Source organism: Pectinophora gossypiella, chromosome 19 (assembly GCF_024362695.1).
Source record: "Pectinophora gossypiella chromosome 19, ilPecGoss1.1, whole genome shotgun sequence".
NCBI lineage: Eukaryota > Metazoa > Arthropoda > Insecta > Lepidoptera > Gelechiidae > Pectinophora > Pectinophora gossypiella.
Window position 1 is genome coordinate 6,571,738 of NC_065422.1, and position 27,852 is coordinate 6,599,589.

At 38.2% G+C, this 27,852-nt stretch overlaps 2 protein-coding genes and 1 non-coding gene across 8 annotated transcripts; 1 reads left to right on the top strand and 2 right to left on the bottom strand.

The window, feature by feature from the left end:
* Positions 1–450: 450 nt before the first annotated feature.
* On the bottom strand, positions 451–10,520 carry LOC126375562 (proteasome subunit alpha type-1). The gene is made up of 6 exons (XM_050022547.1): positions 10,420–10,520; positions 9,897–10,147; positions 9,322–9,481; positions 8,225–8,434; positions 6,888–7,085; positions 451–1,774 (listed from the first exon to the last, which is right to left on the bottom strand). The coding sequence occupies exons 1-6, from the start codon at positions 10,420–10,422 to the stop codon at positions 1,754–1,756; spliced, it is 843 nt and encodes a 280-aa protein (XP_049878504.1). The 5' UTR covers positions 10,423–10,520; the 3' UTR covers positions 451–1,753.
* On the bottom strand, positions 2,933–3,004 carry Trnaw-cca (transfer RNA tryptophan (anticodon CCA)). Its single transcript has one exon. It is a non-coding gene; the product is annotated as a tRNA-Trp (tRNA).
* Positions 10,521–14,950: 4,430 nt separating the features above from the next.
* Positions 14,951–20,589, top strand: LOC126375585 (uncharacterized). 6 transcript variants are annotated; one of them, XR_007567605.1, is made up of 6 exons: positions 14,968–15,068; positions 17,489–17,613; positions 18,957–19,044; positions 19,256–19,466; positions 19,636–19,850; positions 20,401–20,589. XR_007567605.1 is itself a non-coding variant. In XM_050022585.1 (4 exons), the coding sequence occupies exons 1-4, from the start codon at positions 17,532–17,534 to the stop codon at positions 20,493–20,495; spliced, it is 480 nt and encodes a 159-aa protein (XP_049878542.1). In that variant the 5' UTR covers positions 17,495–17,531; the 3' UTR covers positions 20,496–20,589. The 6 variants fall into 6 exon arrangements, 2 of the variants coding, with proteins under 2 accessions (XP_049878542.1, XP_049878544.1); XR_007567606.1 differs by having other exon boundaries at positions 19,681–19,850; XR_007567604.1 differs by having other exon boundaries at positions 19,256–19,850.
* The last annotated feature ends 7,263 nt before the right edge of the window (positions 20,590–27,852 follow it).

Genomic DNA, 27,852 nt, shown 5'->3' on the forward strand with positions numbered 1-27,852 from the left:
TCGAAAACTCACATAAACATCAATTGAAAATATACAAAAGCGATCGACAATATTTTATGGCCCTAAAATTCAAGCGACCATATAAAATCTAAATAGCCGAATAATGCGAAAAATACACAATAAAATACATGTAAAAAATATAAACTTGCGAAAGTTGCAACCGAAGATCCGCAAGGAAAGTTTCTGTATTTTATTGAAAAATACAGAGGTTGTTTGAAAGATTCATGTACTTTACATGTCATTTTCAACGCTAATCCCAACATGTATTCCTAAATTGACTACAGTTTTAAAACACCGATTTATTATTTTTATATAGTATTTAACATTTATACTACAAACATACAACGATAAACACGTACTTCCTTATGATGTGCCCAAATATTGTATACAATACCTGTTTTATAAAACGTTACGTTATATTAGATGTATGTCAAATGAAATATACAACGATTATAAATATCTTGAAGTTTTATTTAATAGCAGACAAAGAAATACAATTGAAAATATGCAAAATACATAAAAATGCAACACGTGATTCGTTATTTGCCTTGGCCAGTGCTTACATTGGCATGCCTAGTGTGATTAATTGATTGATTATTCTAAGATACATGTAAAGCTTACAGCGCGATGTTTTCTATTGCAGATGTTGATCAAACTATTAATGTACAAAATTGAAATGTCTGGTATTGAATGTGTTCCTCTAGTTATTAAATAACTTGTAATGTACACCCTCATTGATTTAAAAGATGTGTTGCTGTTGCAGTTTCTTGTCATTTCTTCTCCTCAGCCATAACCTTGCGAAATGACGTAAATTCAAAAATGTTACATTTACCATCAACAAGTTTTTCCATGATAATTACTTTAAATAAATGATTCTGATTTCTGAAAAATTTCCTTCGCGTCCGTTTAGTGGGTTTTACGTAACGATTTTATTATAAGTATACGGTCACGAGCATTAATATGTATACACTTTGGTACCCATGTCACATTAACTTTTTTAACAAATTGAACTGTAAGTCTCACTAAATGTCAAATATGTTAGTGCGACAGAGTCCTAAAGTGGGTACATTATATTGCTCATGGCTGTACTAGTTATTCTGCCGCGACTTCGTGGCCGTCGTCTCTTACTGCTCGACCCTTAATGGAAGTAGCGCATTGAAAAGTATTCAACTATTCCGAACCGGACACTTCATACAAAACACCTCGTTTTACACAAACACTACATTGACGTTATCGTACACGCGCATCTTTGTGTGTGACGTCTGACGCCCACACGATTGACGACTAAAGTAAGACCGAGGGGTGAGGTAAACCTAGCTCAGCCGCTGGTGGGGAGCGGAGAGTTGCCGATATTCTATGTCATAGCTCATAATTATAGATATATTGAACAGTAGTAGACTGTACCCATATACCCAAGAAATTCGTTTCGGAGGGATGTGACCTAACTTGTAATGGGCTGGTTTCCCTTCGCGGGTTGGAAGGTCGGGCAAACAGGCAGTCGCTTCTGTAAAAAGCTGGACCTGTCAAATCTTCAGGTTAAGTAAACGGACCCCGTGAAATCGAAATAACGCTAGGGTATACTGTAATAAAACTAGTAATAATCACACTGCAATAACCGACCCAAACACTGGCCAAGGCAGGTCTTTGACCCGGGGCCAGAAGGGGGATGGTAGAACACCCGGGTAGACCGACTTCCAGATAATCCGGGTCACATCTGTCTGCCCGGGTGACTCGTCTGCTTGCTCGTCAGACTCTACTCCGTGTCCATCGCCACCTGGAACATGAAATAAGGATATTTATATTTCATTAAACCTTAATCATATTACGTTACTGACTACAGAACCCGCACTACGGAACACACACACAGGTCCTAAACTTTGATTGCTTTGAGTCCTGAAGGCTTCAATAGAGGTTTAATAATATTAAATCGTAACATTAGAAAGACAAAAAAAAAACAAACAAAGAAAAAAAGAAGAATAAAAGAAGACGGAGAAGTATTGTGTCTGTTTTATTGTGTACAAATAAAGAAATAAAGAATTAAGCGTGATCGCAGCGGAGGATAAAAAAAAACCAACAACAATTGAGGATAACAATAACTGAGGACAACAATACAATAATTTGATATTTATTTATTTTTTAATTTGGGGTGACAATAATTGAGGATGGTGCATACGCAGCGCTATGCATAGATTAGGGGTGCGTAACAAAATAACAAATAACAAACTCAAATACTATAAAATTTTCAAACATATTTTAAATAGAAGACAAGAAGAATACGGGGTCGAAAGACAATTTGCAGCCACTGTTGGCTTTGTTGTCACGGAATAGAAGAAATAGATTGGAAGGACCAAGTGAGCACGAAACGCGCGCCATACAAGTATGAGCAAATATTACATAATTCAACTTTGCACTCTACTCGTCTGCAAACTTTACGACACACGGAGTTCCGCGATAGTATATTATTAAAAGGTCGACCTGCAGGGCAAAAAATCAAGCTAAAAAACCTTAGTATGATCAGCTATTTATTAAAAAAAAAAAAACTTTTGTATGCAGTATCTTTCGAAAAGTAATGACAAATTGAATAGAGCCCTAAGCAAAGCAAGGAACACCAGAGATAATATTGGTCTAAGTCGTGTTAGAGAATGTTCTATTCTCATTTATTTAGCGTTTTTTCTCGTAAGTTTAGAAATAATTATGCTTCAACCGGAAATCCGTATCCGGAAATATGGAGTCCCTTTGCATTGTAAGCCTACGATTTTATCTAATAATGAAATACTAGGTATACCTTTCCAAATTATTTCAAATTATTATAAAAAAGAAAAAAGTTCTAAAATGTAGTTTAAAAAATATATATATCGTACATTAAACTAACAGAAGCAAAATTGAAAGAAGGAAAGTCATACATAAAATAAAATATTCAAAAAGAGATGTATGACCCCGACGTGATTTGAACACGCAACCTTCTGATCTGGAGTCAGACGCGCTACCGTTGCGCCACGGAGTCGATATACTGTGCGGCGAAAATGCACTATACTATCCAAATGAAGCATAATATGGTTCGTTGTTTCAAGATATAAATAAATTAGTATTTTATTTTTAGTAGGGGTACTTTTTAAGGTGATGTGTTTCAGTCAGCTAGGTAACGCTGCGTCAGTAGATGGCGTTACTTCTGCAGTTTTCGTATTTTTTTCCATTTATTCGTTTAGTGTTGAGTACTGACCCAGTGAAATGTTAGGTGGCGAAATCTTACATACATTATCTTTAAGTTAAGCTACAATTTTGAAGTATTTACTGAAGATATCATATTGAAACATTGCATCAAAAGTTGGTGTCATTTCAATTTGTGTACAAACACGAAGCTGTCACACACACATGCGAACTAGGTTAGCTATTAAAAGAGATGCATAATTTGAAGTCTACTTCTAACTTCTAAATGGCGCATTTGGTAAAGCAGTAGCCGCCATTCTTAAGGTTTACGGTTCAAACCCAACTGCATGTTTTAATTGTTTTTACTTTTTGTATTTTTTTTTACAATTGAATTTGGCGAACCCGTCTATTTGTTACGGAATTTTCAAAAAGTATCACTTTTACCAATAATATTATAATTAAGTATACAATAATTTACTTTGCACTAAAGTACCTTCCGTAATTTCCGTATTTTTTATTTTGTAAAATTCTAACAGGCATTAATCGCATCAGTGAACAAGCGGCTAACTAAAAAACTACTGAACGGATTTTCATACGGTTTTCACCAATGAGTAGAGTGATTCATGGGCGTGCTTTAGGGTTTATAATTTATACAAGTATTTTTTTTTGTATAAAATGGTTCAAAAATGATGATGAAAGTCAAACATAATTATCGTTACAAATATAGCCGACTTGGAGCTTTCGGCGAAAACGCTGCCTGAGCCCATTGAGATATAACAAAACAACGTATGGTTGAATTGTTCCTTTTTTGTAGGTATACCGAAAAGTCCACAATATGTCATAATAATTATATTGTGTATAAAGAATTGTGTATATGTATTGTATGATTTTACAAATAACGATCACAGTACAGTAATAATAAGGTAGATTTTTCCTAAATTGCGTAGGTTCAAACTTTGTCGCATCGCGTTTGAAAGATGTAATAGCGCTTCAGGACGTCCCGCAAGCACGGCGCTGATGTCGCAGTATCCGCATATAATTATTATGACTTGTCATTTAGTTCCAATAAAATCCGCGGGACTTCATACGTATGTCAGTGACAGCTGGTGATAGCATGCGGGACACTTAGCACCTAATCGAATTCTATGTTGTTTTCGCGCCCAGTCCAGACGACTCACAGCGCATTTCTGGACATATATTTACGCGTGGTGTTTATTGTTAGGTTAGTTAGTTCAGGTTAGGACGTCTTTTTATAACGAGGACGTTAAAAAAAGACGAGGCTGGGACGTATTGAAGTAGTATTTTCCATATATACGCGGCCTGAAATGGGCTGTTTCGGGGACCTGAACTGGTTGCTGTCGAACTTATTATCACGTTTTCTTGATTAAAATTCATAAATAAGTCAAATAGAAAATAGAAAAAAGATTTTATTTAGTTTTAGATCTGTCATGATGTCTGTGATGTTTGTTTATTATACATAAGAATTTCAAAATTTATCTTATTTTTTTTCCCAAAGGGCAAGGCAAAGGGAACTATGAACATACAGCCATGTCTTGTGTTTTTTTTTCTTGATGATGATTAATGAAATGATGAAACCTAAGCCCCCACCCTCGGAGCAGACTCCTACTCCGAACCCCAAACGAAGTAAGCGGCTTGTTGGCGCAAAGCGAAAATAGATAGGTACACTTTGTTTATTGAAGATTCCGATTTAATAATACTATCGGGAATGTTTTCCGACTAATGTGATCATTAACCACAAAACACCACTTCGTATTGATTATTTAGATTATTCAATGAAGAAAGCAACCTTCCCGTTCCCGGTCCCACCAAAAAGTCCGCGGCAAAGAGAATATAAATAAATCTGTATGTTGGATGGAAAAACAATTAATTATAAATGACTACTATTTAGGCCGGCAAATGCAACAACTTCTTTTTTGATTTGGTTTTCCCCGAAGGGTAAGGCAAAGGGAACTATGCCCATACAGCCATTTCATTTTATGTATTGATTTTTTATTATAATATATGTCCTCTTTTAAAACACGGTATTTACCCATTATTTAAAAATGTTTAAATAAGATACGTTATTACAAAAATATTTTTCCAATATTCCTTTTCTCAGATTGTAGTATTTTTAGTTTTTTATTTATATTTATTCTCTTCATACAAAATCTCTTTATAAATTGTCACTGACATTCTATTACACTTGTCAAGTAGTCAAAGCCTTTAGAAAAAAAAAACTATCACGCACACAAACTAACATTGACACCTCTACACGCTCAGCAAATACACTGTAATCTGCACCACTACAAATGTAGAATTGATCAAAATTGAGGGTCTGAAATATGGTACTTCTCGTATTCGGACCCTAAATTTTTGTTAGTTTGCGAAAATAATACACCAAAATATTACTATTTATCGGTTTTACAACAATATTCCTCTATCCGTTTTCCTGTAGCACTGCATCAACTTTTGTATGGAAAACGAATCACCTTAAGTCTTATTGCTTACACTTTATTAGTGTTCATAGTAAGGTTTAAAATTGAACCGATGCGCAGACGACTTGGGACGAACAGAAAGAAGGCAACAAGCGAGTTTTAAACGTGGTAAGGTCTCAACTTCGTCACTGGGCATCTCATTACAATTTTTTTTTTTAAAAAGACAAACTTTTATTAAGTACAAAGCTGGATTCTAAACCATCAATCCATCTGGGTGGACCTTTACTTTTGATATTTTTAATTTTTTGTTGAATGCGTATAGCTTCGGCCGAATTCATAAAGAGAAAGATTATTGAGGTGGTTTTACAAATAATATAAGAATAAAACGCCTGACAAAACCATAAGAGCACGCACATGTTATCAAATGCTTGCTATTAAAATACGCGTAACGGTTAAGCCGAGACTCATCCATATTTTTATCTTTAGATATGTGATATTAATTAGATTTTACTATTGTATACTCTATAATTGTTGGTCTCTTATGCTTATTCATGAGAATGAATAAGCATAATACACATCTTTGTCATTTATGTCCATTTAGGACACTAATATTTTGTAAAAGTAATGTAATAAATAAGCAAAAAAAAATAAAATAGGCCAGTCGCATTTTAAACACGAATTTGCGTCATATGAAGACATTGGCGTACAACTCGCACGCACTCAGTCTGCGCGCTCCCATAGTACTTGGGACAGTTGGGCTGGTGCATGGTATAGAGAAAAGGGGTTGGAAAGGCCCTAACGCGCATTTTGTATGAGAACCGCTGTCACCGCTGAGTGGGGTTCAACCCCACTCTCTTTCACTACCTACTACTCTTGCAAACAGATAACTACGATAGCTCTACTACTTCTTAAATTCCATAGACACTTTACTGGCAATGCATATTTTATGTGATGGGCTGCAATTTTAGTACTTAGTATTTTTTGGATAAATAGCCGATCAAACTAAGGTTTTTAGTTTTCCTGTGCTAAGGCGGGATCTCTTTGCGAGATAGTCGATATTAAATTTTATGGCCTGCAGGTTACAATGCATAAGACAACCCTTTTAAATATATTTTCGGGACGCTCCGTGTGTCGTACTTTGCGGACGTGTGGAGTGCAAAGTTGCAGTGTGAACTATTTGCTTAAACTTGTATAGCGCGTGTGGTGCGCGCCCTTCCAACCTCTTTATTGTGTTCCGTGGGCTGGTGTATTATACCAGTTGGTATGAAAACGTTTTTAATGAGCGAAAGCACCGTATGACGTTACCTGTGGCTGCGGGTCCCTGGGCGGCTCGTCCCCCGCGTCGCGCGCCGGCGGCGCAGGCGCAGGCCCAGCGTCTCCCGTGGCGGAGGCGCCTCCGCCGCGCCGCTCCTCGCCCTCCACTAGCGACAGGAATCTACTCAGTTCCGCCTCCTCGCTGATGCGCAAAGGGGTCTTCGGACCCACTATCGCTATTGATACATTCTGTAATTGAGAAAAATTGTGCTTGTAGCAAACTTAGGAATATAAATATGAAACCAGTATGGACTTACGGCATTCAGTTGTGGGGTGCTGCAAAAACATCAAATATGGAAATACTACAACGCTTCCAAAACAGAGTGCTCAAATCAATAGCGCGAGCACCTTGGTTCACTCGCATGGACGAACTTCACGAGTACCTTGGAATGAGGACAGTTAAGCAAGAAATTGCCACAACTACAAGGCTATACAGCGATCGAATTACTCATCACCAAAACAAACTGGCCCGAAGTTTAAGTGACAACCACTATATGAGACGCCTCAAAAGGACGCACACATGGGATAACATACAGTAGCACCTTAATGAAGGCAGCCTTCTAATGAGGCGGCCTGTCCTGCATGTTAATAAAACCAAACCATCAAAACTGCTTATGGTCAGTCGACCAATCACATGTTTGGGCAAAAATATGAAAAAAAAAGGAATATAAATATGTAACAAAAAGGGTTTATATGAAACTTGACATGAAACAAGAAGGGCAATGCACTTAGATGATAAATTCCCATATTAAGCCTGTGTTGGCAATCATTTTATTTAACTTACAATAATACTAACATCTATAGTCAAAACCATGTAAGCGCTTTTTCGAAAACACATTTGGGTGTGATTTTTTTAAATAAAACCTTGCAATAGACAAATTAATCGAAAGAAAGCGAGGATTTTTTTCAAAAGGGCGTTGTATACTATTCTTTCTAAACCTACTAGCTGACAGCATCATCGACAACCTATTATTGTCATGTCCTAAAACATAAAACTCTGTATGATGCAACAATTCATTACACAAATTGATATAAGCAAATCAGTTTGCAACATAAATGCCAAACTGCAGTATAATAAACTCGACCATAACAGACGGCGATACGGCTCACCACTTATCACAAAGCTCGGTGAGGTTTGGGTACTTAGTTCTCAACTGGGATATATAGTATATATAGTCATACATAAAGATGGACCATGACCGCAATGGAGCAGTGTGGTGTGGTGGAGTATGCTCTATACCTCCCTCTGGTTGACTGAGCATGTGTATGTGTCCAGCAGTGGGTAGGCTGTTTAAGTTTATGACCTGTCTGTTTTACCATCTACTGACCTTAGTATTCAAGTCAACCTCATTAGGCAGGGTGTCCCTCAGGGCTCTCAGTCCGTGAGCCACCAGCTCATTGAGATCACTCTCTGCGAAGGTGTTCAGATGCTTCTCCAAGTAAGTCCTGGCGGACTGCGAGCGGGCGCCGATAGCCATAGCGCGGCAGTCGAAGAAGTTAGCTGATGGACAGGTCTGGTAGATGTGGGGACCTTGGTCCTGAAAGACAAGAGTCAAACAGTTGGTAAGTTAGTATATGATGTATACACATTTATGACAAATGAGGATAAAAATTATAAACCCAAATGTAGGGGGCAGCACTGTTGAGTGTTCATAAATTTTGACAGTTCCCCATAGCATTTGAGTAAACAAACATAATATACAGGGTATTGGTGACATCGTAACGAAAACTTTGAGGGGTGATTGAGGCCATGATTCTGAGATGATATCAAGTGGAATTTTCCATCGCAAAAGTATGGAACTGAAAATAATTTAAAAAAATCACAAAAATTTTCATGAATATTCAGACTGAAAATTCCACTTGATATTAACTCAGAATTATGGTCTGAACCATCCCCCTCTGTATTCGTTACGGTGTCACTAACACCCATACCTACTTGTATGGCTACCGTATGTACTTGTGCGGGGTGTAAGTGACATCGTAACGAATACTGACGGGAACGATTCAGCTGATTATTTTGAGTTAATATCAAGTGGAATTTTCCATCGCAAAAGTATAGAATTGAAAATAATTTTAAAAAACTAAAAAAAAGTCATGAATTTTGCGACGAAAAATTCCACCTGATATTAACTCAGAATCATGGTCTGAATCATTCCCCTGAGTATTCGTTACGATGTCACTAACACCCTGTATATTATTGTTTAGCTTATATTTTTACACTACCCTTTGCGCAGCGTTTAACTTCAAAATCACTATTCTTTAAAGATCGGCGCGAATTTAGAACCATATGACGCATATCCTCATAAATAACATTCACTGCGTCTATTGGTCGAAACCCTCGATATAATTCGCGCCGGTTGGCATGCAGACCCTTCAGATAGTGATAGCTAAACATGAGAAATAAAAATAAATACCAAATACTCACATCATAACCAGCAACAAGTAAGCCGACGCCAAGAGGACGCTTGTCGTACCGTTGTGTGCAGATCTGCATCTTGTTACCGACCAGGGCAATGAGACGGCCGACTGGCATTGGGGCATCATGCGAATACCGGTGGTTGAGACACTCTGTACGCATGTAGCGGCTGGAAAATAGAAGAAGGAGTTTTATAGATTTTTTTTTATTATTTATTTATTTACTTACATTTCACAACATTACAGTGCAGAAGCACCGATTTTATATTTTAAATTTGTCATATCAAAAGTCAATCTATTAGTTTTATCTAGTATCTAGCTTGTAATAGATTAAAATGATCCCAAAAAAAGTGTGCTGGCACCAAAAGCAACTAGACAACACAGTTAGGTACGGGTTGATTAAAAAATATTAGTTGAAAAATTGCTAAACTAATTTTATTAAATGTAATAAGTTCTAAAACTATATTACAATAATAAATTCAAGTCATTATATACTTAGTAACTCAGTATTTAACCAGTGATACTTACGTAATTTGCAAATAAAAAATATTTTATGAACTAAAAATATCACTAGCAATTTCTTACCTCAACATCCTAGCGTCAGCAGTCAAACCCGAAATAGAGATGCCAATATGGTCATCAATAGGTATGATCTTCTTTTGATATGCTGAGAGTTCACTTACTGCTCTCTTCAGAGCAATAAGTACTGCAAACTGCTTATTCTTTAAGGCAACAGTGGCAGAGCCAAGTTTGACGGCTTCCATGGCATATTCCACCTGATGGAGACGCCCCTGGGGGCTCCATACAGTAACATCACTGTCATACTGATTCCGAAACTGAGGAATAGAGGTTATGTTTATTAGTTTGTGTTTTCACTGATATTTACACTTGATGCATTTATAATATGACTTGAATTAACATAAAGGTAACATAAGTAGCCGAAATTATAAATGGTGAAGTCGGAAATTTAAAACAATACATGAATTGGTACTAAGTTTACCCGGTCATGACAAAGCAAAAATAAAGTCGATTTATAGGACACTTTTGAACGAGTGTAAAAAATGAAATCAACAACAACTTAAGTTTTAAGAATAAACAGATTACTTACCATATTGAAGTAGGTTTCTAAAGAGTAATAACAAAATAATTATAACTTTTTGTTACAAAACCGACGCGGATCTGGATGAGTAGCAAAAACATAAAACGTCAGTATGACGTCTGCTCTTGCTTGTCTATGGTGTGTCTATGGTCAATCAATAGTTTTCTGCAAAGCAATGGCTGAAGATATAATACAGCCTCTTGTATCAATTATATTTATTTCTTCTTATTTTTAATACTCATCAAATACTCACATTAAAATTGTAAACATAGATGTCAATAGTAATCAGGCAGTTCCTAAATATTACATACACAACACGATTTCTCGAGATGATTTAGGGGTGGTGTAATAGAAATGATTTGGCGCGAAGTTTAAATTTTCTTTAGAACTTTTTTCTTTAATTCTGATTACCCTGATTGGTACCAAAGTTACCACAAAGGTATATAAAATATTTATGTTAGTATTACATAAAAATGAAATACATATCTATCTACTTAAATATTATAAATTTATAATATAAACATTAATAATTGCAAAATTAAGCGCCATAAGTTAAGTAGTAGCATAAAATTAGGAATACAAGGTTTGATTTGAATAATAGAAACTACGTAATAGTAGACAAGCTAGTCAAATGAGATAATTTTCTTTGGAGTATCTATAGATATAATATTCTGATAAGGGTCGGGTACCGGTCGTCCTTCGAATGTAACATAAGAACACAACATAAGCTCACGACTATATCCCAATTGGGGTAGTCAGAGGTACATCCATCGCAAGATGAACTAAGTACCCACACCTCACCGAGCTTTCTGTCAGACCAACGTGATTGGTGGTGAGCCGTAGCGTCGTCTATAACGATCGAGTCAACTGTGTTAGTGAAAATTGCACTTTGTCGGTTCGAACTGGCGTTCCCCGCTATCAAGCCTGTGAAGAACCACACACAGAACCACAGTGACTAATAATTATATATGGGAGTCAAACTTGCGCCTCTCAAAACAAGACCTTGGCGGTTAAACTGTCCACAACGAAGCAATTCATCCATGAAAGCAACTGCAATTTGACATTTGCGCATATAAAAGTAACTGCGCATTGCAAATTCGTATTCATTATTTATTTATTACTCAATTCATAAATAAAATTCGAAATTAAGTCGAAAAGCAAAATGACATTGATTTGTGAACATCTTAGACTGGCTCCTATTTCTAGATCAGCATTTTGTAATTTGTCTTCGACCCAGTCAAATACTTATTGTTATATTATTATCGTTAGAGAGACCATGTCTAAGATAAATGAACATCGCAAGATGGTGTCGCGTTGCGTCTAGTTGGCGCCGTTAACAACAGTTTCATGGGAGAAAATAACTAGGTGCTAAGATTAATATATGCCCTTGCTCAACCGAACACTTATGTTGTTATAATGGAAACAAAATTATAGTCTTTATTTAATACCTATTAAATTAAATTTATACAGTTTAGGATGCTGCATAATGTACTGCTGCTGCTGTAGGTGCTGATTCCGGTACACACCATCAAATTTTATTTTAAGTTATATCTGTCATTTTCTTATCCGCCGAAAAGGAAAGGGACGGGTAATCGACAAGCATTAAATTTATGGATCAGACGTCAATTTAAGGCAGAAATATAAAATCTCTTGCAAAATTTTTTGGCCAATAACCCGCCAATATTAAGATGACAGCAGACGTCAATCGAGTTGCATATCAGCGAAACGCCTTTTTTATTCGCCAGAGTTACTCATTTATTTAAAAACAAACAGTTATCAATCATCCATCCCTTTCCTTTTCGACAGAAAAGAAAAGGGTGTAACTTAAAGTAAAATTAGGAGGTGTTTGCAGGAATCGGTGCCATTAGGTAAATAAAAAGCACACAACAAAGATAGGTATAAGTATGGTGCTATCTTTGTCCATCCCATTGGAAATTACAAGCGTGAGTTTATGTATGTAAGTAGGTCTAGGTACATATGTATTTTTTTGAGGATAATGAGCTGAATCATTCCCCTCAGTTTTCGTTACGATGTTACACCCCGCACAATTACGTAAGTACATGTATTGTAGCCAAACGAGTACGTATGTGTGTTAGTCACACAGTAACGAGTACTGAGGGGAATGATTCAGACCGTAATTCTGAGTTGATATCAGGTGGAATTTCCAATCGGAAAATTTATGACAATTTTACTTTTTTTAAAATATTTATTCCAAACTTTTGCCACGGAAAATTCGGATTGATAAAATCTCAGAATCATGGTTTGAATCATCCTTGAAGTTTTCGTTACGATGTCACTAACACCTTGTATCACTATTTATCGCACGCGAGAAGCAACTCGAGACATTTACATTTAAGGTTTTCCTCTTACGTTTTTTATCATTATTTCTCGATGTCAACATTCTGCCCTCGTTGGATCCCAAGATTGATTATACAATGGGTCTTGTGTTTTTAGTTTTGTTAAAAACAAATTGTTACTGTCGCTGTTATGGTTTTTCCCGATAAGGTTTCTGACGTACAGAATGTCATGGATCACGTCAACGTCATGATCAAAAAAAAGAAACAGTAACATTTAGCCATTTTACAGTAATAAAGAAAATAATATCCCTTCCCCCCCAGTAGTTTTTTACCCCAGTAGTCGGGTCTTCTCTCATGTGGGTTGAGAGGTGGATTACCAACCTCATCAACCTTAGTGTCAGGGTTACTACTGAGCCGCCAAAGGCCCCTGACATGACTCACGTAACGACTACTTACTTACATCGTAAGTAGTAACCGGGACCAACGGCTTAACGTGCCTTGCGAAGCATGGATCATCTTACTTTCGGACAATCAGGTGATCAGCTTGTAATGTCCTAACCAAATTAGGGATCACAAAGTCATTTTTGTGATATTTCCCCACCGGGATTCGAACACGGGACCTCCGGATCATGAGCTTAACGCTCAACCGCTGGGCCACGGAGGCCGGTAGCTAAAAGAGTATAGACGGGTAAGTAATAAAAATAAAGGAATATACGGAAGATGTGTGCAATCAGAAAAAGGCGCGACTCAGCGATGTGATTGCTTTCTATAGTTCATAAAGTATGCAAGCAAGCACCGTTTTCTACATTGCATTGTCTGATAAAATGGTCATCATCATCATCAATTTAAGAGCCACGCTCTTGTCTGTGCAGCATTTTTCCACTCTCTATGCTACTTATAGATAAATAAAAAAAATTGAACAAAAAAAAAAACAATGAAAAAGAACTTTCATTGTGCTCGTGACTGTGACTCAGCCTACCCCAATCGACGCAGTTTATGGTTCCGATTCTGAGAGCCACAGACTTAAAAAGTAATTTAATTTGTCATTTTTAAAACTACCGTCATTTTCGTCTTGTTTAACGTCTATTGTAAATAAATGTCGCCTAAGAATTTAATTATGACTATTTTTAGGTGATTCGTCTTTATTCCGAGTCTTTTTCCAGAAGTTGACTAAATGGTACTTAGGATAAAAAAATCAAGCATTAAGGTATAACCGACCATAAGTATCGTCTGTAGTTGGTACCTCAAGACGTAAATCTACGTCATTTATCAAGCATACGTCATCGCGGACAGTCGTAACGTCTTAAATTCTGCCGCGTCTCAGGATTAGCCAGCTTAAGACCATTTCTCAACTGGACAAAGGTGTTAACTACAATGGGTGGTTACACGTACGAAATACATAGGTAATACGTAACTACATAACTAAGTATTTACCTCGCATCCGTACATAATCCCTATTTTCATGGTATAAGAAAACCAGGTACCTATGCTCAAAAGTGACAGCTAACATTTCAAGGTTAGCCCAGCTGACGTCATCCTACCCTGCGTTGCCATTTCATAAAAAACAAATTGCCCACGACCAATGTTTTCAATTTACCTTGCAAGGAAATTTTGAACTTTCAGTAAAAGATTTACTTACAGTTTTAATGATTTTTATATATGTGACAAGTAATATTAATTAAATACATTAGTCAGTGGTGCTAATTCCTGTAAATACCATCTAATTTTATTTTAAGTTATATCTGTCATTTTCTTATCCGCCGAAAAGGAAAGGGACGGGTAATCGACAAGCATAAAATTTATGGAACACACGTCAATTTTAAGCACAAATCTAAACCAACCGTCTAAAAATTTTACATCCGTCAATAACCCGACACAGTTAAGTAGACAGCACGTCAAACGGATTGCATACCAGCGACGTACCTTTTGATTCGCCCGGGTTATTCATTCATTCACTCATTCTTCCTAAAATTAAGAGCTGTGAATCATCCGTCCCTTTCCTTTTCGACGGATATGAAAATGACGGATATAACTTTAAATAAAATTAGGCGGTGTCTGCAGGAATCGGGGCCATTAATTCACTTAATAAAATTTATGTCCTTGGAATGTTGGAGATACCAATTTAATGGTAACACAGTGGTAACACTTATGTCATCAGAGGGCTAGCGATGACGGCTTGTCATACACAGAACACTATTACTGTCATACGATTGAGCATACCTGGGATTCTGCTTGTCATCGTGCTCTAGAAATCACGTTGCAGCCGAGTTGTTTTGAATCTTTGGTTTATTCCTCTGATTGTTACAAAATTATTCAGTTATAGTATTTATATAGGTGGTGGTATATATTTGTGTTTACGTGGTAAGTGTTGTGTGTATGTAATTTCGTATTTGTCCTTAAAATGGGGGACGATCCTCCTCCGGGAGGAGGTGGTATTCCACCTGACTTAGAGATGACTCCTCAGACTTTTTTACAAAGTCAAGGGGAGCTTTCTGGTTCTCAGAGATCCATGAAACGCCATGCGGAATCGGAAATCGGTAATCCTACGCCCAAGAAAAATATATCTCCGTCTGCCTCTGTTCAGGACGTTTATACTGTTCCGGAATTTGCTGGCGAGAAACTTAAATACACTGATGCTGACCAGGGGCCCTTCTCTGTGCATGTCACCAGGATGGAAAGTGATCCTTCAGCGGGACTTACTATTAGGGTTCTTAAATTTGCCCAACTTATACATAGAAATAACATACCAGGTATAGTCAATGGAGGAGTAAACTCTGTGGGACGCAACCGCGTCTCAGTTGAATTTGCTTCTTCCTCAGCTGCCAACAACTTTGTAACCAACCCTTTGCTTGCTGAGAACAAGTTATGTGCCACCATCCCACAATTCCAAGTTTCCAGAATGGGAGTTGTCAGGAACATACCAATAGACTGGACTCTGGAGGAGCTTGTTTCAGGTCTTCAGTACCCCTCCAATTGTAGCCAAGTTATTAAAGCTAGGCGTCTAAACTCCAAGAAAATTATTGATGGATCCGCTACGTGGATTCCTTCTAACACGGTCGTCCTGACGTTTTTAGGACAGTCATTGCCCCAAAAAGTTTATTGCTACCATACTTCCCTTCCCGTTGATGTTTACCATCTGCCCACAATCCAATGCAGAGGTTGCTGCCGATTTGGCCATATCAAAGCTCAATGCCGATCAAAAGCCCGCTGCTTCAAATGCTCACAGCCCCATCTTGGTGAGAGCTGTAATATCCCAGATGAACATGTGACCTGTTTACTCTGCTCTGGTAATCACAAAGCCACAGACCCAAGGTGCCCTGAACACTCCAGGCAAAAGGCGATCAAGATGGTCATGTCTGAGGAAAACATTTCATACTTAGAAGCCTCCGCCCGGTTTTCCACTGTGAGGAGACCATTTGCCGAAGTTGCCTCTCAGCAACCTCCTAAACTTTCACAACCAGCTTTCTTCCCTCCCTCTCCGTCTTCTCCGTCCTCGAGTCAAAATCCCACCACCTCGTATCGTAAAACCGTATACCGGGAACGCCGACCTCCACCAGAATTAGGTAGGTCTTATGATGTTCAGGCTCACTCTGACATAACCCGTTCTCCCATATCCTCACAACCTAATGGTTGTGCCTTCCCTCCTCCTCCCGAGTCTACTCCTCTCCTTACTCCCAATGACAACCTCATAGAGCTGTTGGTTTGTTCCTTAATTAATATTATTTCTAAGTTCTCGGACTCTTTACCGAACAATGTCGTATCTCTATTGAAGCAATTCATGTCAATGTTAATAAATAAAAATGGCGGGTCACTGTCTCCTTCAATGGAATTGTAAAAGTATTCGATCCAAAAAACCTGAATTAATATTATTAATTAACAAATTCAAGCCGGTTGTCTGTGCCATCTCTGAGACATGGTTGAGGCCGGGCTCCATTTTTAGGATGCCTGGCTACTCCTGTATCCGGGATGACAGAGATGATGGTTATGCTGGTTCGGCCCTTCTTGTTAATAAAAATATTACCTTCTCTCAAATCCCCATCCCACCGCATGATCGTGACCTACAGGTAGTAGCAATTAAGGCTTTAAACTGTACTATTGTTTCAGTTTACTTCCCACACCCCAACTCCTCTCTTATTTCGGAACTGAATAATATCCTCTTTTCTCTCCCTGGACCATTTATAATTCTTGGCGATTTCAATGTCCACCACACTTTTTGGGGCTCTTATAAGTGTGACTCCCTGGCTCCTCATTTATTTGATCTCCTGGACAATATCAACCTGTGCGTGCTGAATGATGGCTCCCCGACGCGTAGGGTTTCACCTCTAGGTGGCTCTAGCGTGGTGGATTTGTCTTTGGTATCGCCTAGCATGGTTCTGTCCCTTTCCTGGAAGGTGTTACCTAATTGCTACGGTAGCGATCATTTCCCGATTATTATTTCCTTTCTTACCCCTTGCCCTCCGGCTAAGAACCCTCCTCCTCTCTTGAAATACCGTCTGAACAGGGCCGATTGGCAAAAGTATGCGGAGCTGGTTAATGGTAAGATCCCGTTTCTTTCCCCGATCTCTTCATCTAACTATCTTACTTGCTACGAGGAATTTACGTCGTGTATCACTTCATCCGCCGATAGCTCTATCCCTTTGAAAAACTCAGCACGAGGCAAAATATCATCGCCTCCTTGGTGGGACGCGGAATGTACGGAAAGCGTGCGTCAACGGGATGAGGCTGAGAATAGCTTTGCTGGTGATCTATCTTCCATGCAAAAATATCTGTCTTTCCAGAAGGCGTCTGCTCGCTCCAAGAGATTCCTCTCCAAGAAAAAGGTTAATGGATGGCGTGACTTTTGCGAGTCTCTTGCTCCCCGGTCTCCTGCTTCTTTGGTGTGGAAACGTATTAAATCATTCAGAAGGTATCTGTTAGACGACAGTAACTCTACAACCAATGACACGTCCACTTGGCTGCCGGACTTCTTTGACAAGCTAGCTCCCCCATCTGTTCCTTTCCAGGATTGCTTCCCTTCCTCTTCCTCCTCCTTGTCTTCTTATAATAGTTTTAACGAGCCTTTCTCATATCCTGAACTTTCCTGTGCCCTAGATAACCTTAGAGATACATCTCCTGGCATGGATGGGATCCCTTATTCTCTTATTTCTAAATCTCCAATGTCGGCGAAAATGTACTTTCTTTGTATTATTAATGAAGTTTTTATAACAGGGACTGTTCCCGACTCCTGGAAGACTCAAATCATTGTCCCAATTTTAAAACCTGGCAAAGATCCTAGTAAGTCTTCTTCGTACAGACCTATTGCCCTCTCATCCGCTCTGGCTAAGATTCTGGAGCATCTCTTAAAGAACCGCTTGGAGTGGTTTTTGGAGAACAAGGGATTATTATCTAAGTTTCAGTTTGGGTTTCGTAGAGGTATGGGCACTTTGGATAGTCTTAGCATCTTGACTACTGACATTAGGAGCGCTTTCAGCTGTGACGAACATGTCATTGGTGTCTTTCTTGACATCTCCTCTGCTTATGACAATGTCCTCCTCCCAATACTCAGGCAAAAAATGCAACAGCTGAATATCCCGGAGAGGATGGTACACATCATATGCAACCTTTACATGGCTCGTAGTATCACGGTGAGAGTGCAAGGCTCTCTTTCTCCTCTCAGAACCTTGTGGAAAGGTCTCCCTCAGGGTTCCGTTCTTAGTCCGCTACTGTTCAATGTTTACACCTATGACCTTGATAGAACTGTCCTATGCTTTAGTAGTATCCTGCAATACGCAGATGACATTGCCCTTTACGCCCGCTCCTCCTCGTTTGCGGATGCATGTTCTCGCCTTAATTCGGCACTGTACTATTTAAGCACCTGGCTAAGCGATCACGGCCTCTCACTCTCTGTCCCTAAGTGCAGCGCTGTGGTATTCTCCCGCAAGCGTGTGATCCCAGCTATAGAGCTAGTTATTGATGAACAGCCAGTGTCCGTCTATAATAAAGTGAAATTTTTAGGAGTAATCCTTGACAGCAAAATGTGTGGATTACCTCATCTTGAACACATAGCTAATAAGTGCGAAAAAAATATCAACGTGCTTAGGTCTTTATCAGGGGTCCGTTGGGGCTCCCATCCGTATAGCCAAAAGCTTTTGTACAACGCCATTATACGCAGTCATTTTGATTACGCCAGTTTCATCCTCGAGCCCTGCAACAAAACTGCTCTTTATAAACTTGACAGGATTCAGGCTAAATGTTTACGTATTATTGCAGGTGCGATGAAGTCGTCCCCTACAAATGCGCTCCAAGTGGAATGTGTGGAACCTCCACTCCAATTACGTAGACAGTATCTCTCGGATAGGTATTATTTCAACACCTTACAAACATCATCTCATCCCCTTCATAAGAAACTAAATTCTCTTTGTTTGGTAGCTAGTTCTAATTATTGGAGACATAAAGACTTGCCGCCTCTCGTCAAGTCTTTTAATAAAATCAACCCTTCTACAATACATCAGACCCCTAAGGCCACTATTTTTGAATTTCCTTATGAAAGTTTAATCTTTTGTCCTAAGGTAATACTTAATCTAGGGATAGTCAAGAACTCGCAGGGTGCTGATAAGGAGCTTAATAGCTTAGTGGAAAAAAACTGGAAGGATTGGCTTCAACTCTATACCGATGCCTCTAAATTATCTGATACAAGTCACGTAGGAGCTGCTGTTTGGATCCCTAAATTTAATATCATCCTAAATTATAAATGCCCGGCTAGCTGCTCCATTTTCACAGGTGAGTCCATTGCCCTTCTAGAAGCTGTCTCCTATGTAGAATCTCACAAATTGAATAGATCAATCATTTTCTCGGATTCCCTTAGCTGTTTGCAAGACCTTGTAAAATTGCCTTTTCACTCTAGAGAAAATTTTTATCTCACCCTTAAAACTAAGGAAGTTCTTTATAGATGCCAAAAGAGTGGTCTAGAAATTGTCCTGGCTTGGATTCCCAGTCACAGCGGTATTCGTGGCAACGAGAACGCCGACCTATGTGCTAAAGAAGCTGCCCGCTTGGGTACTGAGATCTACAACAAGACTTTCTCCAGAGATATCCGGGCTCTCGCTAAATCACATCTATTCAAATCTTGGGATGAGCTTTGGCAAACATCTAAGCAAGCAAAAGGTAAACTTTACGGACTTATCCAGCCTTCTATACCTATTAGACCTTGGTTTTTTAAATTTAGAAACTTTGATAAGTGGGTTACCTCTGTGATTATCCGTCTCCGTCTGGGTCACGTGTGCTCCCCTGTTTTTCTGGCTAAGCTACGGATCCGAGATCACTCCGTTTGCGAATGTGGTGATGAGGATGGCACTGTTAATCATCTATTTTTCTCCTGCCCTAATTTAGTTGTCCCTATGTATGATGTTCTCCCACCTTGTATTCCCCGACCTGTAAATGTCAACTTTCTCTTAACTTTAGTTTCTACCCCCTTCATTAATGTCCTTTGTACGTTTATTAAACGGAATAATCTTAAATTGTAAATATTGTATGCTAATGTATGTGCTAGTCCATGTGTAATATAAGTATAAGTATGTATATATAATTGGTCCAAAACTAAAAAAAAAAAAAAAAAAAACTTGCGAACGAAAAATGGTGGCGGGCCTATACTACGTGTGTTTCTAACCTATATGTCTGTGAAGTTAATTAACAATCGTGTTGTCTTTATTTTTAGGGAACTTCTGGACTACATCATTGGACTTCCCACCGAACAGTCTTCAATATAATTTAAATGTACCTACCGACTATTTTTTTTTAATTGTTTTTTAATTTTTTTTTATTTTTTTTCTTCGGTACCTTGACGTTGGCAGAATCATCGTTTCTAAACGATGCAGCCATAAACTTTAAAAAGTGAAGTGAAGTGAAGTGAGCATACCTGGTTTTGTTATACCATGCCCATTTTGATGAGCAATTACCACGGGTCATTGTGAGGACAACGTGTCCCTTACCCTTATCCTGGCATTGCCAACATAACGGGCAACTTTTTAACGACAGACCGATAAATTCTAATATTTGGGGACAAATTTTGACTTTCAAATTTTTTTCTGTGTAGTCAGAATTCCGATCCTTTTTTATTTTTCCGTTATAAAATATAATCTTCTTAGACGGGCTTCCATTTTTAGATTAGCATTTTCTAAGCTAACACTAACTAAGCTATTTGCAGCCAAAGTAAATTGGTACTTGTATTCGCAACGACAAATAAGATGAATTTCTCTTCGCCTATAACCAAACCAGAATAATCCGGATTGATACGAGAATCCCTTTTAGCAGTGCTAAAGCTATTTTTTCTTTTATTTTTAATACTACGGTCTAGGTTAACAAGTAAATGAACAGAAGGGGGTTAAAAACGCCACATTAAATCAATTCACCTAAAAAGCAATATTGCTATTTGTCATTATCACAAGTAAATAATGCTACAAAAAAAAAATGTAATGTAATGTAATGTTATAGTTAATAATGCTATTTGTAGCAAATCTACAATAAGTCACGTCAAAAAACAAAATGTTGACATTAACCACTATAACTTCTATATATATGCACAAATTATGTCACATTGCAATATTGCTTTTTAGATGAATTGCTTTGATGTGCGGCCTTCTTAACCCAGATCGTAAATTACATTTCCTAGTCAAAAAGCACTGAATAATCTCGTCTGCTATAAAATAACTTGCCCTTTCATTGGAATTAGTTTTAATGCACACAAAACAGGGAAAGCGGGACAAATGGATGGTGCGCGGGATTCTTTATGTATGAGATCTATAGAAAATCCGCTTTTCCGGCTCTGTGTATGTCAAGTTTATTTACGATGGAACTTTTGCACACATACATGCATATAGATAAGCTCACTACTATATTGTCAACGGTAGTCAGAACTTACTTACATCGCAAGATGAACTATTAGATTCTTCTTCTATCGTGTGGATTGGTTTGTGAGATCAATCACCAATCTCATCAACCCTGATGAGGAACCCTGAGGTTACTATTGAGCCTCCAAAGAACGTGATAAGTGGTGAGTGAGCCGTATCGCCGTAATACCGAGTTAGTGAAAATTTCACTATCTTTTTTATTTAGGTGAACAATTATTATTATAAATTGTTAACTCATTGGTGCAAGTCCAGCACGAACCGGCGCTTTCCGTGCGAGAAGCAAGCCTATAATCCATAAAACCATATGGCTTACGGAACTCTGAAATTACTACCTACAACAGCCGTTAACACCTAAATGGTCGAGTATTTATTGTGTAGTAGGTATGTATGACGCCTTAGGGAATGCAATCGGGGTAGTTATATTACAATGTTGTTGCGATTTGCACGTTTAAGTGAAAGTTATAAGATAATGCAACACCAAGGAGCTACTGCACTGCCAGCACGAGGTTTAGATAATGCTTTAGTTACAATTTCCGTATATCTTTTTATAAACTTTTCTTCTGTCATTGAATAAAGAATAACGCTACGTGTAGCGGTTATAAGATTATCCAATTCTTCCTGCTCGATCCATCAAGGTCACGTATTTAGAGATCGTTCGAGATCGTGGTTACCTTGGTATAAGAAAACCAGGGGGGTTAAAATGGCCACATCGCATCGAAGCAATTCATCTAAGAAAGCAATATTGCTATTTGACATATGTTTGCATCGCGCACTAACTTTTATATGCGCAAATGTCAAATTACAATATTGCTTTCTTAGATGAATTGCTTCCATGTGGCCATTTTAACCCCACAGGTATGATCAAAAGTGACAGCTAACATTTTAAGGTTATCCCACCCTGCGTTGCCATTTCGTAAAAAAAAAAAATATCCGCGATCAATGTTTTTAATTTACCTTTCAAGGAAATTTTGAACTTTTAATAAAAGCCTGACTTACAGTTTTAATGATTTTTATATCATCATCATCAGCCGTATGACGCCCACTGCTGGGCATAGGCCTCCCCCAAGGATCTCCACGACGATCGGTCCTGCGCTGCCCGCATCCAGCGGCTTCCCGCGACCTTCACCAGATCGTCGGTCCACCTCGTAGCGGGCCTACCCACTGAGCGTCGTCCGACACGTGGCCGCCACTCCAGAACCTTTCCGCCCCATCGGCCATCGGTTCTCCTCGCTATGTGTCCTGTGTGTCCAAGTGGCAGTGGGCAGGACACATAGCGATTTTTATATATGTGACAATTAATAGTAATTAAATACATTAGTCAGTAATTCACTTTATTTTCAATACTATTTACGTTCTTGGAATTTTTGAGATACCAATTGAATGGTAACACAGTGGTAACACTAACGTCATCAAATGGTCTAGCAATGGTGGCTTGTCATAGGATTGACCATACTTGGCTTTCTTATACCATGGTGGTTACCACGTTTATACGTTTCTTGCCTTGAAAGAAAACAGATGAAGCCTTGCCGCAATAAAATAATAATTAACAGAGAACGTAAAGGACGTATGCCTATTTACGTCATTATTATTTACGTCATTCGAGCAGACTACCACAACGCATGAACTTATTATTAAATACAAATAAAATAAACGTCGCTTCGTCATAATTAACACTGAAGCTATAATTACTTCAAATACAAACGCTTAATTAAGTACTCGGTATTTAATTAAAACATTCCCTGACTAATAAAATAGGGATAATATATTTTAACTACTTACTTATATCTTTTATACCCTCACCCACTCGTAAAGTAGAATTCTTATAACTTTTAATAAAAAAACATTTAATGATGATGATGTTTTTTTTAAATTACGCAACGGATTTTGATGCGGTTTTTTTCAATACCTAGATAGAGTGATTCAAGAGGAAGGTTTATAATGTATAATAACATCCATTAAATAGTGGAGAAATACTGTTATTTTTGAGGTTTTTAATGTGATGTCGTAAATAATTTAATTTCCTCAGCATTGCACCCGAGCGAAGCCGGGGCGGGTCGCTAGTATAATATTATAATAACTATTATTTACCTACTAGAATAAAAGTGCGAACGTGTGTATGTGAAGTGTTGATGTCACATGGTTTTGAAATTGTCAAATACATTTTGTGAGACTGTCCTTTGTTTGTTTGGTTGTTGACATTTCAGGGTTGAATCACCTGATTGTTCGATAAAGTAAATGATTCCGTGCTCACAGGGCACGTTAAACCGTTGGCACCGGCTGTTAGCAGAAAAATCACCTCCCCAACCTGCAGCGTGGTGGAATATCCATTCCATCCATACCCCTTCCGGTTGATCAGAATCAGAATCATTTATTCAACGTAATTATCATGGATAAACTTGTTGAAGGTCAATGTAACATTTTTGAATTTACGTCATTTCGCAAGGTGTTATGGCTGAGGAGAAGAAATGACAAGAAACTGCAACAGGAACACATCTTTTAAATAAATCAATGAGGGTACAAGTTATTTAATAACTAGAGGAACACATTCAATACCAGACATTTTTATCATTTACATACATACATACATACATAAACTCACGCCCGTAATCCCTAATGGGGTGGGCAGAGCCACAAGTAATCAAAGACAACTTGCAGCCACTGTTGATACGAAGTCCAAAGATGGATATGATGAACCTTTTTATCATTTAGGTAATCATTAATCTTATAATAGGCTTTTTTACATAAAGTAAGCTTCACGTGAGCTTTTGTTCTCTGACAAATTTAAAATATTATCTGGTATTTTATTGTAAAAACGTATACATAACCCCAAAAATGATTGAAGGGAGGCCTGTGCCCAGCAGTGGGACGTATATGGGCTGCTCGCCCCCTATTACATGATACTTAAACATAGCAGGCGTGTAGCGATGGGCGTTATTAACCATAACTGGTTATATATGCAGTTACGAGCTCGAACAGTGATCACTCGTTTTCCACTACAACAAAAACTAGTGATATTCATAACGCCATTTAAACGATCGAAATAGGCATCAGTCTTCAATAACTCTTTTAATCACAACGCCATAAAGTTAAATCGAATTCACTCTTATGTTTAAGGCATAGCGTCGATGTTTGGCTACTTTCACTACTCACGCAAAATCACTGGTTTTACAATATTCGTAATGACAAGATGAAAACGACTGAAGAAGAATTAAGTTATACTGCTACCTAACCAAACGATTTTACGTTACAATTATCACGTTTGCTTCAGAACGTTGTGAAAATAACTAGTTATAAAAATCACTAGTTAAGAAACTAGTTATTGGAAATCACATAACGCTTACGTTACGTTATCTCAAAAACCGATAACGACCCATCGCTACAGGCGTGGGAGCAATATTACCGCTGTCTACCCCTTCGAGATACAAGCGTCATGCTATGTTAAAGCGCTGTAACTTATAAAGCGCGATATTAAATGTTCTCAGAAGTAAAATTGCATCTTACAGTTTACTGCAAAAGCTTATGCAAAGTATCATAAATTGTATTTCTACTGGCTAATCTGAAATTATGGGGGGCACTTTTTTCTGCCTAATAATTATCTCTGACACTAAATAACATGCATTGCCAGAGATAAAAAGAAATCCTTTTTTTTTGACGTTTTATTGTAGATTTGCCGCAGATGGTATTAACTACTTGGCCGGACAAATAAGGAGCGCTGAAGGCTCTTACCCGATCGAAATGCCAAAAAAGCTATTAAGTACTTACCGCGAGCGTTGTTGGATGAGGCATTGTATTTAGTACGAAACCATGAATATTTTTGAATTAATGCGGATTCATATTTCGAATAAATTTGAAGAGTTTCAAAAAAAAAGGACATCCTCGGTGTTGTATCTGTATGCGGCGACCTTTAATTATGTTTCTCTACATAACAGGCGGGTACATATTTTATAGAAAATGTACTTGGCTAAACCTGGGTTGGCCCGGTTGCAAACGATTTCGAAACACAACCTTTTTTTTTTATGTGACTTATTGGAAGTCTGATTGTCCGAAAGTAAGATGATCCATGCTTCGGAAGGCACGTGAAGTCTTTGGCGGCTCAATTATAACACCAGGGTTGCTGAGGTTGGTAATCCACCTCTTAACCCACACGATAGAAGAAGATTGAAAGTTTGCCTCAGATGGCATTAATCCGGCCGGACAAATGGGGAGTGCTGAGGGAGGGCTCTCACCCGGTACAAAATTTAGGACGTCAGAGCTTAAAGGATTATATCATATTTGAAAGAATCAATCGACTCTAGCTTCTTCTATCGTGTGGGTTGTGAGGTGAATTGACAACCTCGTTAACCCTGGTGTCAGGGTTATTATTAAGCCACCAAAGCGTGACAGCTCGAGGACTACACGGCTGATCGAGTCTAGTGGGGAGATAGCGATAAGCGCTGAAAGAGGGAAAGCATCGACCACGTCAGCGGGGTCGGTAGCGGGGTCCTAAATTGTTTTTTGTCGTGAGTTGATTGGCCTCTATGCACGGACTAGTGTTAATTATTAATCTATTGATAGATGTCAATGCAATGATTGAAACTTGACGACCTTTGTTTTTTGACGTAACTTATCATAGTAGACTTGGCCGGTATTGATTACCTTTATTATTATTATTATTTATTTATTTTATTAAATCTTAATACTAAAAATACAATTATCAATGCCCTGCAAAACTGTTTAAACAGTTGTGTTGATTATGTAAGGATAATAGCAAAAACAAACTAAGAAGTAATTTGTGTAGACGTCCTTAAATAATTTTGTTCAATAACATTCCACTCCTGTAATGTCAGAGAGGGTCCCAAATTGTGAAAAATAGAGGTATCTACACTCGAACCTTTTCTCTATTGAATACATTAATTTGTAATATACATCCCTTTTTCGGATATTATTTTGTGCCTGGCTGTAGTAGGCATTTTGGAAAAGAGAGCGGAGATGGGAGCCATCGGTACGTCAATGCAGGACGGAAGAGGCGAGTCACAGGGACTGTAACCTGGAACCTGACAGGGCAGCAGTAACTGTCAGTACTTTTCAGAGGCGGAGAACAGGAGTTCTAGTATGGCTTTGAAATAGACTCTGGGCGCTATCCCACTCGCGTCAGGCAGAGTATTGCGGGGTGGAAGGCAAGAGGGAAATCACTGCTCTATTTTTCCCTAAAAAGTAGCATAGAGAATGCTACATCGACAAGAGCGTGGCTCTTAAATTAGTGATGAAAAAAGAGGAGGTAGATATGTAACCTATTTTGTATTGGACTGGTTTTCCCTTTGCGGGGTGAATGGTCAGATAGACAGTAGCTTTTGTAAAAAGCCAGACCTGTCAAATCTTCAGGATAGGTAAATGGACTCTGTGAAAAACGGGCTAGGTAACGTTAGAGATAAGATGAAAAATGGACAATATACCTCAGGGTGGTTTTCCCTTCGCAGATTGAAATGTCAAACAGGCAGTCGCTTCGTAAAAAAGCGAGCTGTTGAAGTATTATTGTTGCTGAACGATACATCAAAACTTTCTCAATGACGCAACTACCAACCTACTTAATTACGAGTATACCTATTCGTTCGCCATAATATTATGTTATACGTAATTATATAACTAAAAGGATAATAATGTATACAGTAGTTTGGCAGTAAGTTATAATTAGACACTATATACATGCCCCAGAAAGGATCGATTGCCGACCACTGGGCGCCAGAAGTTTCCAACATTTTATAACTTCGTACTGCGAAGACTTCTTCAAGGTTAGAATCTATCTGTAGTTAGAATGAATAGGTACCTTTGAAGCGTATCTCATAGATCACCATATAGTATTTTTTGATAACATGGGGGAGTTGTATGTCAAAATATTACAGTCGGCTCGACCATTATAGACGGCGACACAGCTCACTATCACGTTGCTCTAACAGAAAGCTCGGTAAGGTACTGAGTTCATCTTGCCATGGATGTACCTCTGACTACCCCATTTGGGACATAGTGGTGAGGTTATGTTATGTATGTCTATATTCGATATAAACCCGGCCACGTAGTGAATGTCTGCCCAACCAATTATAAAATAAGTAAGTATGTCAAAAAATTGGATTATGGGTTGGCAGATAAAAATTTCATCAAAAATTGTTATTTTTGATGTTTTGTCATACATATATTTCCGTGCTTTTAGATATTTTTAACCCACTAGGGTCGATTTTATCTTTCAAATATTCTTCCTTTCCGACGACGCCTTGACCCGTGGTTCG